Raw genomic sequence first — 13,942 nt, forward strand, 5'->3', positions numbered from 1 at the left:
TGAATATATATACACATACATATATAAATCTATAAATTAGATTGATGTTTAACAGTTCTTTTTGTATAAGCAGAATCAGTTTGTTGTACACATAGGAGTAAAGTGCATGCAAACAGCAGCGCCTAATTTTGCACTAGCTGACACTCCCTTCACTCAGCTCAGTGTGTCTAAGGACTGGGTCCAGTGTATTTTCATGAGATGGAATCAGCACAATAATTGACCCATTACCCTTAGCAATAAAAAGTCATTACTCTGTTTTATTTTAGATGTGATTAAGTTGTCATATGTACTAAGTGCTTCTAAAGTTTGATTCACGCTGAAACTCCTTAAGCTATTTTAAAAAATAAGAGCACCAAATATACATTGTACAACAAAAATGAAGTTGTTGTTTATGTAAATGCTAAAGGGTTTGGAATTTGCTTTCCAAAACATTCATATAGGTGGATTTTGAAACATTCCAGTCTTATCTGTTTTCCATAGCACCAAACTATAGCTGCAATTATTTTATATCCAAATAATCATGTAGTAAACCTTATTATACTGCTTGCTAACACAGGCATTTGTTTGGCATTGTTATTGCAGGTTACCAGTTCAGCACTTAATTGTGCTGTAGAAGTAAAATTAAGTGTGAACTACCACAAAGAAGGGTGCATTGCATCCTTACTAACTGTAAATATATGAGCTGTTTGCTCTAGTTATTAGCATGTAAACATATCTCAAATGGTTGTTCTCACTAGAAAAGTAACATTTGTATTAAATTTGGAGAAAAGTGTAATGAAGGCAAAGGGAAATATCATGTTATATGTGAGCAATGTGTACTGTGATTTATTTTTGATGGTCTTCCTAGAGAGAGGTTTTCTTTGTTTGTTTTAAAGCTATTACAAGAACTGTTTAAAATACCACAAAAGGCACGTTTGTTTTTTAGTTTAAAACACCATGGAGTTCTGAGAGTGAAAAAATGGGCTATTGGTGACACAGGGATTAATAACACAGTTATTAGGAGGTAATGTAACATCATTTATACAGCAAAAAGGCACATTTCCTGGATCTTAAAAAAAAAAACCCATTGCTTAGGTGCACACAAGAGAGCAGAAAATGTACTATCAGGAACTTTTAGAAATAGTTAGGCCTTTGGGAGCTGCGGAGCTTGGGGAGGAGGCAGTGCGCAGAGCTGCCTGGCCACACCTCCGCCTAGGAGCTGATGGAGGGATGTGTTGCTGCTTCTGGGGAGCCGCGCAGAGCCAGGTAGGGATCCTGCCAGCCCCGCCCCCTCAGAACCAGCAGGAGTCCTGGGCTGCTCCCCCAAGAGCACCCACGGTGTCCCCTGGACTGCCACCCCACCCCTGCCCAAGCACCCGCGGCATCCCTGGGATGCCCCCCCAAGATTTAGTCAGGGATATATAGTACAAATCATGGACAGGTCATGGGCAGTGAATTTTTGTTTATTGCCTGTGACCTGTCCATGACTTTTACTAATAATGCCCGTGACTAAAATGTGGCCTTAATCATGTGGCATTTGTGAGTAGGACATTGCTTAGAATCAAGGCTTTGTCAAGTGATAATCTGTAATCATTTGTATGAAAGCCTGCTGATGGACTGAATTGCATATTATTTTTTAATTAATCTGTATAAAGAGCCAGATGTTTAAGATAATTTTAAACTCAGACACATTCCTGAATGTATTTTATTCATGAATTCAACTGCCTTGGCTCCCTTCTTTTATCACTTCTAAAGTACATGCTGCCTAATCTTTAGTCATATACCAGTGTCTTCTGATCTACCTATTCCTAATTAATATGTTGGGTATATATCATATGAAAGGTTTCTACTTCCACCTGTCTGAAGCTAAACTTCAAGTTCACAAGAAATCTGGTAACTAATTAGCCTAATAAATTAAATTCTGCCCTTCAGAAACCCCTTTTCTATATTTACATTCATTTACATTTTACAATATTTGATGATATGAATGCTAGCCAAGCAGGCCCATTGAGTGTAACGAACAATGAATCCCTCATTTTAAGAAGCCTCTTTATTCAGTTTAAAGTGAACTAAACTGGCAGGTTTTGTAAGTTGCTCTTTTAGATTGAGTGCTGCACTATATTGTTTATACAGTATGATAATGAGATGTGCTAGAGCAGGGGTCGGCAACGTTCGGCACGCGCTTCGCCAGGGTAAGCACCCTGTCGGGCCGGGCCAGTTTTATTTACCTGCTGACGCGGCAGGTTCGGCCGATCGCGGCCCCCACTGGCCGCGGTTCGCCGTCCCGGGCCAATGGGGGTGGCGAGACCTTGGAGTTAATAAAGTGTTAGAAATAACTCTTGCCAGTTAGCAGAGTCATTAGAAGTTTTACTATCCTTCAAGTCCAACTGTGACACTACACATTTCCAGGGATGTGTTAAAGGCTTGTTCAATAACTGTCTTGTTAGGATGCTTCCTGAACTTTTGGACCCACATCAAAATGGGCTTGACTAGTGCTGATACATTACACAGCCATTCACACTTAACTTTCTAACGTGCCTTTCCTCATTTAGTGCCTCTGAATCCTTTCCACACTGTCAGATGTCGCTTAGGGCTGAGGAAGGCCAATGGAGAGCAGGACAGGACCACGACTGGTTCTTCCAGAGCCTACAGCAGCGTCTATCAAAAAATGGCTCCTCTCACCCAGGCAGCCACCTAAGGCAGCCCAGGAGAGGGGATAAAATGGAGAAGCTGAGAACCAACAACCAATTCTGTGCCCCAGCCCAAGTTAGAGCAGCTCCCAAATGGCTCTAAGTTGCACCACCTGGTAATGGTCACCTTGGGGATAATACACCATCTGAGGATAGCAGGAATGCAACATGCTCCCACCAGCAAGGAACAGTGGGGAGGGAGGTATAGAAGCAGGCTATGCCAGCAACACACCTGCTAGAGGATACCCCCCGGTGTGGGAATACCATGCAGGAGAATTGTGGGTGGTTTCTACTCATCTTTCTCTGTCTGTGCAGCACAGAGGGATCTGAATAGGTCAGAGAACCTGCGCCAAAGCATTGATTGTGGTCCTTTGACCTTTTTGAAATATGGTTGGCCCTCAGGCTGAAAAGGTTGGACATCTCTAGTCCAGAGGTGGGCAAACTACAGCCCGTGGGACCATCCTGCCCGGCCCCTGAGCTCCTGGCCAGGGAGGCTAGCCCCCGGCTCCTCCCCTGCTATCTTCTCTCCCCCGCAGCCTCAACTCGCCCTGCCACCAGCGTGCTCTGGCCCACCGCTCCTGACGGGCAGTGCGGCGGTGTGACTGGCTCCAACCGGGCGGCGGGGCTGCAAGCCCCTGCTGCTCTGAGCAGCATGGTAAGGGGGGGGAAGGTTGGAAAAGGTCAGGGAGTCCCGGGGTGGGGGCAGTCGGGACAGGGAGCAGGGGGCGGTTGGATGGGGCGGAGGTTCGGGGGGGACAGTCAGGGAACGGGGGGCATTGGATAGGGGGTGGAGTCCCCGGGGGGTGGTTGGGGAGGGGGTCCCGGGAGGGGGTGGTCAGGGGACAAGGAGCAGGGGGGGTTGGATGGGTTGGGAGTTCTGAGGGGGGCAATCAGGGGGCGGGAAGTGGGAGGGGGCAGATAGGGGCGGGGACCAGGCTGTTTGGGGAGGCACAGCCTTCCCTACCCAGCCCTCCATACAGTTTTGCAAGGCCGATGCGGCCCTCAGGCCAAAAAGTTTGCCCACCCCTGCTCTAGTCTATACAAAGGCTATATGTAATATGGCACCTCAGCGTTTGTAGGGATGTTCTGATTGTAAGACATCGCATTTAATTTTCAGTATCCAACCTACAACCTTTGAGCTTTAAAATCCTTCATTGTTTGGAGGTGACTAAAAATACCACCATTGGTGTTTCTTGCTAACGCATTTGACTTTATTGAAATGCAAAATCTTTATAGAAAACATCTCCAACTTGGTTAAAACCACAGCCTGAGCTGCAGAGACAGATGTTCTTTCTTACTGGCAGCCCTGCAAACTTCAACCTGGGATCTGAGAGTAACACTAGGGGTTTTCTTTCTTACACATCATCCTCGGCAATGAAGGTGTTCTGCAAATCAATCCAGGCCTTCAGTTACACCTGTACAACCTCATTGTCTTCAGTGGCTTTTTGCACTGGTGTAAATGATTGAAATTTTGTACACAATTCTGTTGGTTATGCACAAGAAAGAGTAGAATCCAACTCACTATTCCCTACCTGTCTGTGTTGGTTCTGCAGTGCTAATAGTAGTAAAGATTACTATGCTTTTGTCTCTAAAGCCCACAGGGAGCCTATCTATTGAATAAGGATGTGCAGTTTTTACCTTGACACTTTTCAGCGTAAAAGTGTACAGACATTTTACTGTATTAATAATAAGTGTAATTTGTTAAATTTTGTTCAGTTTCATAATTTATAATTATTTCATATTTAATGATTTCCTTTATTTGGGGTCAAACCAATTGTTCACACTGATTTTCTGAGATAAATAGTTGCTCTTTGACACTCTTTATGTGCCTCATACTTTAGATGTGCTCCATGTAATCTCTTGAAAAGAAACCGGTTAAGCAATCGTTTCACAGAACATTATCATTTGTGTTTTTCTAGAGTTCATTTGAAGCAGAAGCCAATGACCAGCTATCTTCTCACGCACAAAATGCACAGAAGTATTTGTCTAGATCATTATTGTCTTCGGACAGGCAAGGCCTGGATCTTCCCAACCCTGCAAAATGTGTTAGAAAAGATACTCGGAAAACATCTAATTCAAGTGTCAGTGTTTCAAGTCCACAAAGAAAATACTCTGGAGTTTCATACAGTTCTTCTGCTGAAAGTGTTATGAACATCAGTCCTTCTCACAAGCATCAGGATACTGAATCCAAAGTGTACAGCGGGGATCTCCTAGATAGGCACTCTGACCACTTTACTGACAGCCATCAACCGTTCACTCCACGCACCTTAAAATCAGATGCTAAATCCTTCCTGTCACAGTATAGGTATTACACACCTGCTAAAAGAAAAAAGAAGGACCCCCCCAAGCAGCAGGTGGAAGCAGAAACACAAACTGACTTGAGCAGGTACAGAGACTAAAATTTTAAAATAGTGTTATTTAAGTGTTAATTATGTCAGGATCTTCATAAAGCTACATACTGCATTGAAGTCTTCTCCCATCTATACAGGTGCAAATCCAGCGTAATTTAATTGAAATCACTACAATTCTTCCAGACTTATCACTCATGGAAATTAGAACAGAATTTGGTCTCTTGTGTTAAAAACCCTCCAAAGACCTGCTCCAATCTGTATCATAGACTGTGGACATGATTCTCTACTCCCTTTTACCTTGTGTCACTGTTTACACCTATGCATTCTGGATTTCAAATGCTACCAGATCCAAATGGCAGTATTCTACATGCACTTTGCACTGGTGTCAATGCCAACACAAGGTAAAGAAAGTGGAGACTCGTTCCTCATGTATCTGTTCTCCTCCCTGCTCGCTCTGTTTTTTACACTGGCTTTCTTTCTGTCTTTTCTCACAGTTTTACACATGAACCTTCCCTTCTGCAGCTCCTGCAGTCTATATAGAGAGTACTCTGGCGTCTCCCTAATTGACTCTCCATCCCTTTTTGAAATCTCACTCAGAATGCCCTTTTCCCCTTGAATACATCTCTTAATGCCTCTTTTTTTCTTTTTAAGATATGTGATTCTATTTTTAGTTAAAACATTTTAAGATACAGTTTGTGTGAACATTTTATACAAGATAAAATTGCCTTCTCTTGCTCTGTGCTGCTGCTTGGAGCAGTGGACATGTTAATGCAGAAGAAGGCAATTTTATTTTGTATAAAATGTTCTCATAGGCAGAATTTTTGTTGTCAGATTTTTCCTTCTGAAGTAAGTTTCTTATAGTCTTAGGGACCTTAGTTGCCTCAGTGCCTGTATCCCTAATGCTCCGCTTTCTTGTATGAGCTGTCTATCCTGCCTAGAGTTTTTACCATGTCCATCAGCATAGTCTCTGAGCACCTTTAAATGAGAGCACTACTGTGCATGTGCATGTTTTGAGGAAACAGTGGATAGAGGATAATCACTGTGGGGCCAATATGCAAGATGCTGAATGGCCTCCACTCCCACTGATGTCAATGGGAGCTCAGGGGGCTCAGCACCCCATAGCATCAGGACTGAAATCCATACTATTGGATTTCAAGTGGCAAGTGCAGCACCCCTGAAAGCACTTGAATCTAAAGCAGGAGACTTGTTTTCCAACATCTTGGGAATATTGAGGTAGGAAGAGCTCAACTTCTGTCAACTTCCTTGGTCATTCAAGTAGGGTTCCAGATCTGAAACCAGGGCTTACCTGGTGGATGTAATGAAATGATTGAACAAAAAATTTGCAAGAAACTCTGAGCTTCTCCTTCCTCCCTTACCTCTGTTAACTTCATCACTTCATTTTGATATAGATTGTGACTAAAGTAATATGGTCTAATGGCAAATATACTTCACCACAGATAAAATGCCAAAACACCTTTAAAAAGCAACAGAGGGTCCTGTGGCACCTTTAAGACTAACAGAAGTATTGGGAGCATAAGCTTTCGTGGGTAAGAACCTCACTTCTTCAGATGCAAGTAATGGAAATCTCCAGAGGCAGGTATAAATCAGTATGGAGGTATAAATCAGTCCATACTGATTTATACCTGCCTCTGGAGATTTCCATTACTTGCATCTGAAGAAGTGAGGTTCTTACCCACGAAAGCTTATGCTCCCAATACTTCTGTTAGTCTTAAAGGTGCCACAGGACCCTCTGTTGCTTTTTACAGATTCAGACTAACACGGCTACCCCTCTGATACAAAACACCTTTAGACATTAAAATTTGGGTAAGGTAGTCCCTTTTTATAGACAGGTAGATAGACCACTTAGATGAAATTTCCATTGATACCTAGAGGAGAATAGGCATTTTAATGTATATTTAAAATAAATACCTGTGCCCTTTTCCATCTGCAGCAAAAAGGCATATAGAAGAAACATTAAGTTTGGCTGGTTTAAATAGTTCTATTAAGACATTTGTCATCAAATATCTTTTTTCTAATACATGAACCAGTGCTGATTGAGTCTGATCATTTAAACAAAGATCAAGATTCCCAATATCATTTGATTTATGCTTCTTACCACAAGTCTTTCATAAACCTTTTTGAGAATGTCAGTTACTTTCTATTTTTAATTCTTTTTTCCTTAGCAGTTGAAATTTATGTGATATATTTAAGTTAATTTTGTGCTCACAAAGGGTGGTATATTGGCCAAACTGGACACTCAAGCCCTCATTTTATTAAAAACACAGGCAGTAGCAATGCAAGCATCTCCTATACTCTACCCTGTACTTGGAGGTGATTGGTCTCTGCTTATTTTATTCCATATATTTTAGAATTCAGAAGACTGCAGTGGTGGTAATTTACCATCTTTCATATTTGTACTATTGATTTGCTGTGTGTAGGTTATATAATGGCCCTATTGCATTTTATATTAATTTTTTGGCAGTCTCCACTCCCAGTCCCAGACAATTATTCTGAATATTTTGCTATGCAGTCAGCAGATCAATTTGGATGATCTGGATATGGCTTTATTACCTTAAATATTGCCATCATTGAAAATTGACTCTTACTTTCATTATGAGAGTAGAAGCTATAGCAAAGATTTTCAAAGATGTCTAAAGGATTTGAATGCCCAGTAACCTTTAACATTGATGGGAATCAAGTGTCTAGATCCTGTAGGTGGCTTTGAAAATCTCTGTCAATGTATATAGAAAACAGCTGTTTCGACTACAAGGCATGTACATTCTGAGAGATCTGTCTAATATTCTTTTTAAACTTTGTAGTTTTCAATCTGAGACCAGAGAACCTGAGAGAAAAGATACTACCATACTGCAGAAGATCATAACACAGGTAATACAAATAATATCTCTATCAGTCACTGAGGTGTTTTGACTACACGTCCACCATGCAGAGAACCCATATTTTATCTTTGCCACTACAGTGTAAAGCTGAATTAAATTTCATATTCTGGATGGGTGACAGATTAATTTGGTGTGTGTCAAGCTACTTGTTTCAAAGGAATGAGCTGGAATGATAAGAAAGAATATGGACAAATTGAAATAGATTCTGAAAAACTAGTTTTTTTAAAACCTATGTGTAGTATGTGACGTTTACAGGTAAGCACACGTGTAAATATACACGTATGAAATTGAGATACAGATAAGAATGCAGACACTTGGCCCAGTATCATTAAACATGATGAAGTTGGTGCAGTATTGTAGGTAGGTAGATAGATAGCTTATAGGTACACAACATGGTTTATGGAATTTTTGTACATATGGAATACAGTCCTAGAACTTTTGGAGAGGGATTTGAAAACCAGAGCCAGATCTTTAGTGACTTTTATTTTAAATACTATAGCTCAAAAATGGCATTGTTTCTAAGCTGGAATGTAGCAGCCCATTAGACAATAGTGTGGACTTTGGGCTTTTGGGGAATCTTTGGGAGAAAAGAATAAAAAATCAATTATTTTCTTGAAAAAAATGACTTAAGAATCATGCACAGGAGAATTTGTTTGGAGATGGATTCTGTAAGGATTTTTAGCACTTGCGCTTGAATGTATGTTTGAGAGCTGGACAGACACACGAACCTGAATATTAATAAGGAGCCTTTATATGCTGTTAGGTTAGGGAAGTAAAAAGAACTTGTGAGAAACCATTCAGTTCCTGAATATGTAGTAAAGAAGCTTCTGGTACTCCAAAAATAAAAATAATTCCTGCTGTAGTCCAAAATGGACTCTTGAGAGCCATCTCTTAGTATGGACTTTATTGATACCAGTTGTTTGAATCAGATAGATCTGTACCCCATCTTCTTCTTCGAGTGCTTGCTCATGTCAATTCCATTCTAGGTGTGTGCGCGCTCACATGCACATTCATCGGAGATTTTTGCCTTTAGCCTCTCACGCTAGCCCACCAGATGATTTTAAGGAGCACCAATCTCTGCTCCAAAGGGTGGTCACGAACTTAGGCCTAGAGGTGGAGGAGATGGTGGCGCAATCGGACACCTTGTTTAATGTGCTCTCCGCATCAACCCCTGCATGTGTCACGCTTCCGGTGCAAGATGGGGTCCTAAAGATTGACAAATCCCTCTGGCAAACACTTCTCATGAGCAACTCCTCGCTCAGGAGGTCGACAACCACCTGCAGTTGGGGGCAATGGAAGAGGTCCCTCAGGAAATGAGGGGGAAAGTGTTTTACTTCTGCTATTTTTTATTCCTGAAAGCAAAAGGGGGCCTAAGACGCATTCTGGACCTGCAGCGACTCAACAAATATCTCAAAAAGTTGAAGTTCTGCATGGTCTCCCTGGCCTCCATCATTCCCTCCCTGGATCTGGGAGACTGGTACACCACTCTCGACTTGAAATATGTTAATTTTCATATTTCCATCTTCCAATGACACAGACGGTTCCTCTGTTTTATGATGGGTCAGATTCACTTCCAATTTATAGTGCTGCCCTTTGGCCCCTCGTCGGTCATGTGTGTATTCTTAAAATGCATGGCCCCAGTAGCCACTTACCTGAGACATCGAGGGGTCCAGATCTATCCTTATCTCGGCGATTGGCTCATCAAGGGCAGATTGCAGGATCAAGTGCAGAGGAGTCTCAATCTGGTGCGTTCTACCTGTCACGACCTGGGCCTATTAGTAAATGAAAATAAATTGATCCTCGTACCAGTGTAACAGATAGAGTTCATAGGGGCAGTCCTTGACTCCACGCGGGCCAGAGTATTCCTTCTGGAGGCCCGTTTCTAAGCTACGTCAGACTTGAACTCCCCCATAAGGGTCCACCCGCTCATCACGGCCTGCCTGAGGTTGTTAGGCAACATGGCAGCTTGTACTTACGTGGTCCGTCATGCCTGGCTCCATCTCCTGCACTGCAACCATGGCTGGTGTCAGTCTACACCCCCAAAGGGCATGATCTAGACCTGGTAGTCAGGGTACCAGACCATATCCGGTTGTCACTGGAATAGTGGTTGGACCCCAAATCGGTGTTGGATGGGGTTCCCTTCGCGGCCCTGTCCCAGTCGCTGACCCTGGTTTCCGATGCCTTGGACCTTGGCTAGGAAGTCCACTTGGGCGAGCTCAGCACGCAAGGCCGCTGGCTGCGGGACGATCGCTCCCTCCACATAAATGTCAGGGAGCTCAGAGCGGTTCATTTGGCCTGCCAGACTTTCCGGTCCCACTTGAAGGGCAGAGTGGTACAAGTCCTGACAGACAACACCACTGCAAAATTTTATATCAACAAACATGGTGGAGCCAGGTTGACAGCCCTTTGCTAGGAAGCCCTCCGGCTCTGGGACTTCTGTGTGCAGAATGCCATTCATTTCGTGGCCGTGTACCTCCTGGGGACCTGGAATGTATTAGCAGATCGCCTCAGCAGAAGCTTCGTGTCTCACCATGAGTGGTCACTCCATCTGGAGGTGGTCAGCATGATCTTCCAAAGGAAGGAAACTGCCCAAGTGGACTTGTTTGCTTCTCAGAACAGGAAATGCCATGTGTTCTGCTTGATTTGAGGGATCGACAGAGGCTTCCTGTCAGACGCCTTTTTACTCCCGTGGTCGGGGGCCCTGATGTACTCCTTCCCACCAGTGCCATTAATCCACAGAATCCTCACGATGATCAAACAGGACAGGGCGAAGGTAATGCTAATAACCCCGGCTTGGCGTCGCCAGCACTGGTTCAGCATGCTGCTGGACCTCTCGGTGGTGGCCCCACTGCAGCTGCCTCTCTGGCTGGATCTGCTGTCCCAGAACCATGGCAATCTTCTGCACCTGAACCTGGCAGCACTGCAACTGACTGCTTGGCTGTTGTGTGGTTAAATGCGGAAGAGCGGGAGTGCTCGGGCCGTGTCCAGCAGGTACTGTTGGGCAGTAGGAAGCCCTCTACCAGAGCAACCTACCTGGCCAAATGGAAACAGTTCACATGCTGGGCCTTGGACCAGAATATTAGGCCTGAGCAGGCCTTGATGCAGTCAATCCTGGACTATCTCCTACATCTTAAGCTCCAGGGCTTGACCATTTCATCAATTAAGGTCCACTTGGCTGCTATATCAGCTTTTCACCCAGTTCAGGGCAGCTTGGTCTTCACTCACGACATGATGGTCCGGTTCTTGAAAGGTCTGGGGTGACTCTACCCCCATGTTCTGAGACCCAGTCCCTCTTTGGGACCTGAATCTAGTGCTGGCATAGCTCATGGGGGCCCCATTTGAGCCATTGGCTTCCTGTTCCCTTCTTCTGCTCTCCTGGAAGGTGTCATTCCTAGTGGCAATAACATCTGCTCATAGGGTCTCTGAGATTAGGGCACTAACCTCAGAGCCGCCCTATACAGTGTTTTTCAAGGACAAAGTCCAGCTGCGGCCACACCCAGCTTTCCTGCCCAACGTTGTTTCAGTTTCATGTGAGCCAGGACATATTCTTGCCAGTCTTCTTCCCAAAGCCTCATAGGTATGAGGAGATGCGTAGATTGCACTCTCTGGATGTCAGAAGAGTGCTAGCCTTTTACATTGAAAGAACCAAGCAAGTAAGTCGATGCAGCTGTTCGTTACAGTGGCGGACAAGATGAAAGGTCATCTGGTGTCCACCCAGAGGATCTCATCGTGGATCACTGCCTGCATTCAGTTTTGCTATGAACAGGTGAAAGTGCCTCCTCCAGCAATTGTAACTGCCCATTCGACTAGGGCGCAAGCCTCATCGGTGGCCTTCCTGCCCCAAGTGCCTATTCAAGATATCTGCAGGGCCACTACCTGGTCAACTATGCACATGTTTATGTCTCTCTATGTGCTTATCCAGCAAGCCCGAGACAATGCTGGCTTTGGCAGAGCAGTGCTGCAAGCCACACAACCGTGAACTCCGATCCCACCTCCAGGGATACTGTTTGTGAGTCACCTACAATGGAATCTACATGAGCAATCATTCAAAAAAGAAAAAACAATTACCTACCTTTTGTAACTGTTGTTCTTCGAGATGAGTTGCTCATGTCCATTCCAAACCCTGCCCCCGCCTGCTCCTCTGTCAGAGTTGCTGGCAAGAAGGAACTGAGAGGGCATAGGGCCGGCGATGCCTGATATACTGATGCATGAGCGCAGCATTCCAGAGGGTGCCAAGGCCAACCCTACGGATACCACTAAGGCAAAAATCTCTGATAACCGGGCAGGTGGGCGTGAACAAACCTAGAATGGAATGGACATGAGCAACACATCTATAAGAGCAACAGTTACAAAAGGTAGGTAACCGTTTTTTATTAAAGACTTAAATAAGTATTTAGATAAGAAACTATTATAGCTGCTTAACCTCCAAATGTGTATTAGGGATTCAGAATCAATAATCATGTTTCAAATGCCCTGTAAATATGTATTTTACAGAATCTTCATTTCATAAAAAGTATAAAATATGCAATAGCTGCTAGATTCTCATATTGCAAATGCCTAGGAGCTGTTTTATCAGGGTATAATTTGGGAATTTCTTTGTTTCCTTGAATTGTGTGTGTGTGTGTGTGTGGCGCACACATGGTATCTCCGTTTTGAGCTTAATTCTTGATTTGCTTCAACACCTACACATAACAGGATGATTTGCGATAGAAGTCTCAGCCTTTTGTGTATTGGTGCCATCAGTCAATTTGTCTTTACACTACACCAGGGGTTCTAAAACTGTGGGTCTGGACCCCAAAGTGGGTCGCGACCCTGTTTAAAGGGGGTCGCCAGGGTGCAAGGACTTCAGCCCTGAGTGGTGGGGCTCAGGCTTCGGCTTCAGCCCCGGGTGACAGGGCTCAGTTTTCAGGCCCCCCCTGCCTGGGGCTGGGTTTCAGCTTTGGCTCCTTCTCCCCCCACCCAGGGCAGCAGGCTGGGACAGGCTCAGGATTCGGTCCCCCATTCTGGGGTCATGTCGTAATTTTTGTTGTCAGAAGAGGGTTGCGGTGCAATGAAGTTTGAGAACCGCTGCACTACACTATTAAATATACTCTTGACAGTCATAGGAGATTTTATAATGATTGTGGTTAGCTGGTGCTTAGTTTTGTCTTTTATACTAACAGATCTCTTTGTTAGGCTCTGCTGCCCTTACTCATGTTGAATAGTATCTTACTCTACAAGTAGTTTCATAGATTTCAGTAGGACTTTGAGGAGTAGGGTACTGCTCAGCATGAGCAAGGGAGGCAGATTCTGTCCCTCAGCTAATATTTTTCAGATAAAATATATAGCTTGTGACAATAATTGCAATAGCACAGAAATGTCTTTTACCGGAGGAGAATTTTCAGTAATTTTTGAATGCACACTATTGATCTGTGGTGATAAGTGGCTTCAGCTCTGAAGATATTTTGTCTTAACATTTTCCCTTTCTGCTCATTTTTGTGTTGAAGAGTATGACCTGAAACTGAGATTTTTCAAATAGCTACTGAATTTTGGACCTCATCCTATAGCCTGTACACAGACACGTATTCCTTAAACAAATAATCCTGTCAAGGTTAATAGAACTACTCACATGAGTAGGTACTGGACCTTTAACATCTCAGATTATGAATAAAGCAAATAGTTCTGTTTATGCTTGCGGGATATTTGCTGCTTTATACCTTCCCTGAAAATGACAGAGTGGCTGCATCTGAACTGGGTAGAAATTGGTTCAGACAAAGCTTTAATAATTAGGTAGCTCCCCTCCAGTCCAACTGAGTACTATGTATTCATATGGCAACATCTGTCACATCAGCCTTTTTCTTGCTGATGAAAGAGTGACAGTCAATAATGGAGCATTAATGGCCTTTTCTGAGTGTTGTCGTTTAAAATGCAAGCAGTAGACAACTTTACCATCTCTATGTTTGTGTGAGTGCCTGAAGTGAGGGGGAATGGTCTGGTGGTTAGTGCAATGGAATAGGACTCAGCACGGCTAGACTTTACTCCCACT

At 43.7% G+C, this 13,942-nt stretch overlaps 1 protein-coding gene across 1 annotated transcript in view; it reads left to right on the plus strand.

Annotated features, from left to right (window-relative positions):
- Nucleotides 1–13,942, plus strand: part of SPATA7 (spermatogenesis associated 7) — an 82,942-nt gene that overhangs the window by 55,537 nt on the left and 13,463 nt on the right. The window contains exons 6-7 of the mRNA XM_026651330.1: nucleotides 4,589–5,055; nucleotides 7,840–7,906. Coding sequence (XP_026507115.1) covers nucleotides 4,589–5,055; nucleotides 7,840–7,906 — 534 coding nt within the window. The remainder of the gene's footprint in view (nucleotides 1–4,588; nucleotides 5,056–7,839; nucleotides 7,907–13,942) is intronic.

This window comes from Terrapene carolina, unplaced genomic scaffold (genome assembly GCF_002925995.2).
Source record: "Terrapene carolina triunguis isolate 2854851 unplaced genomic scaffold, T_m_triunguis-2.0 Scaffold96, whole genome shotgun sequence".
NCBI lineage: Eukaryota > Metazoa > Chordata > Testudines > Emydidae > Terrapene > Terrapene triunguis.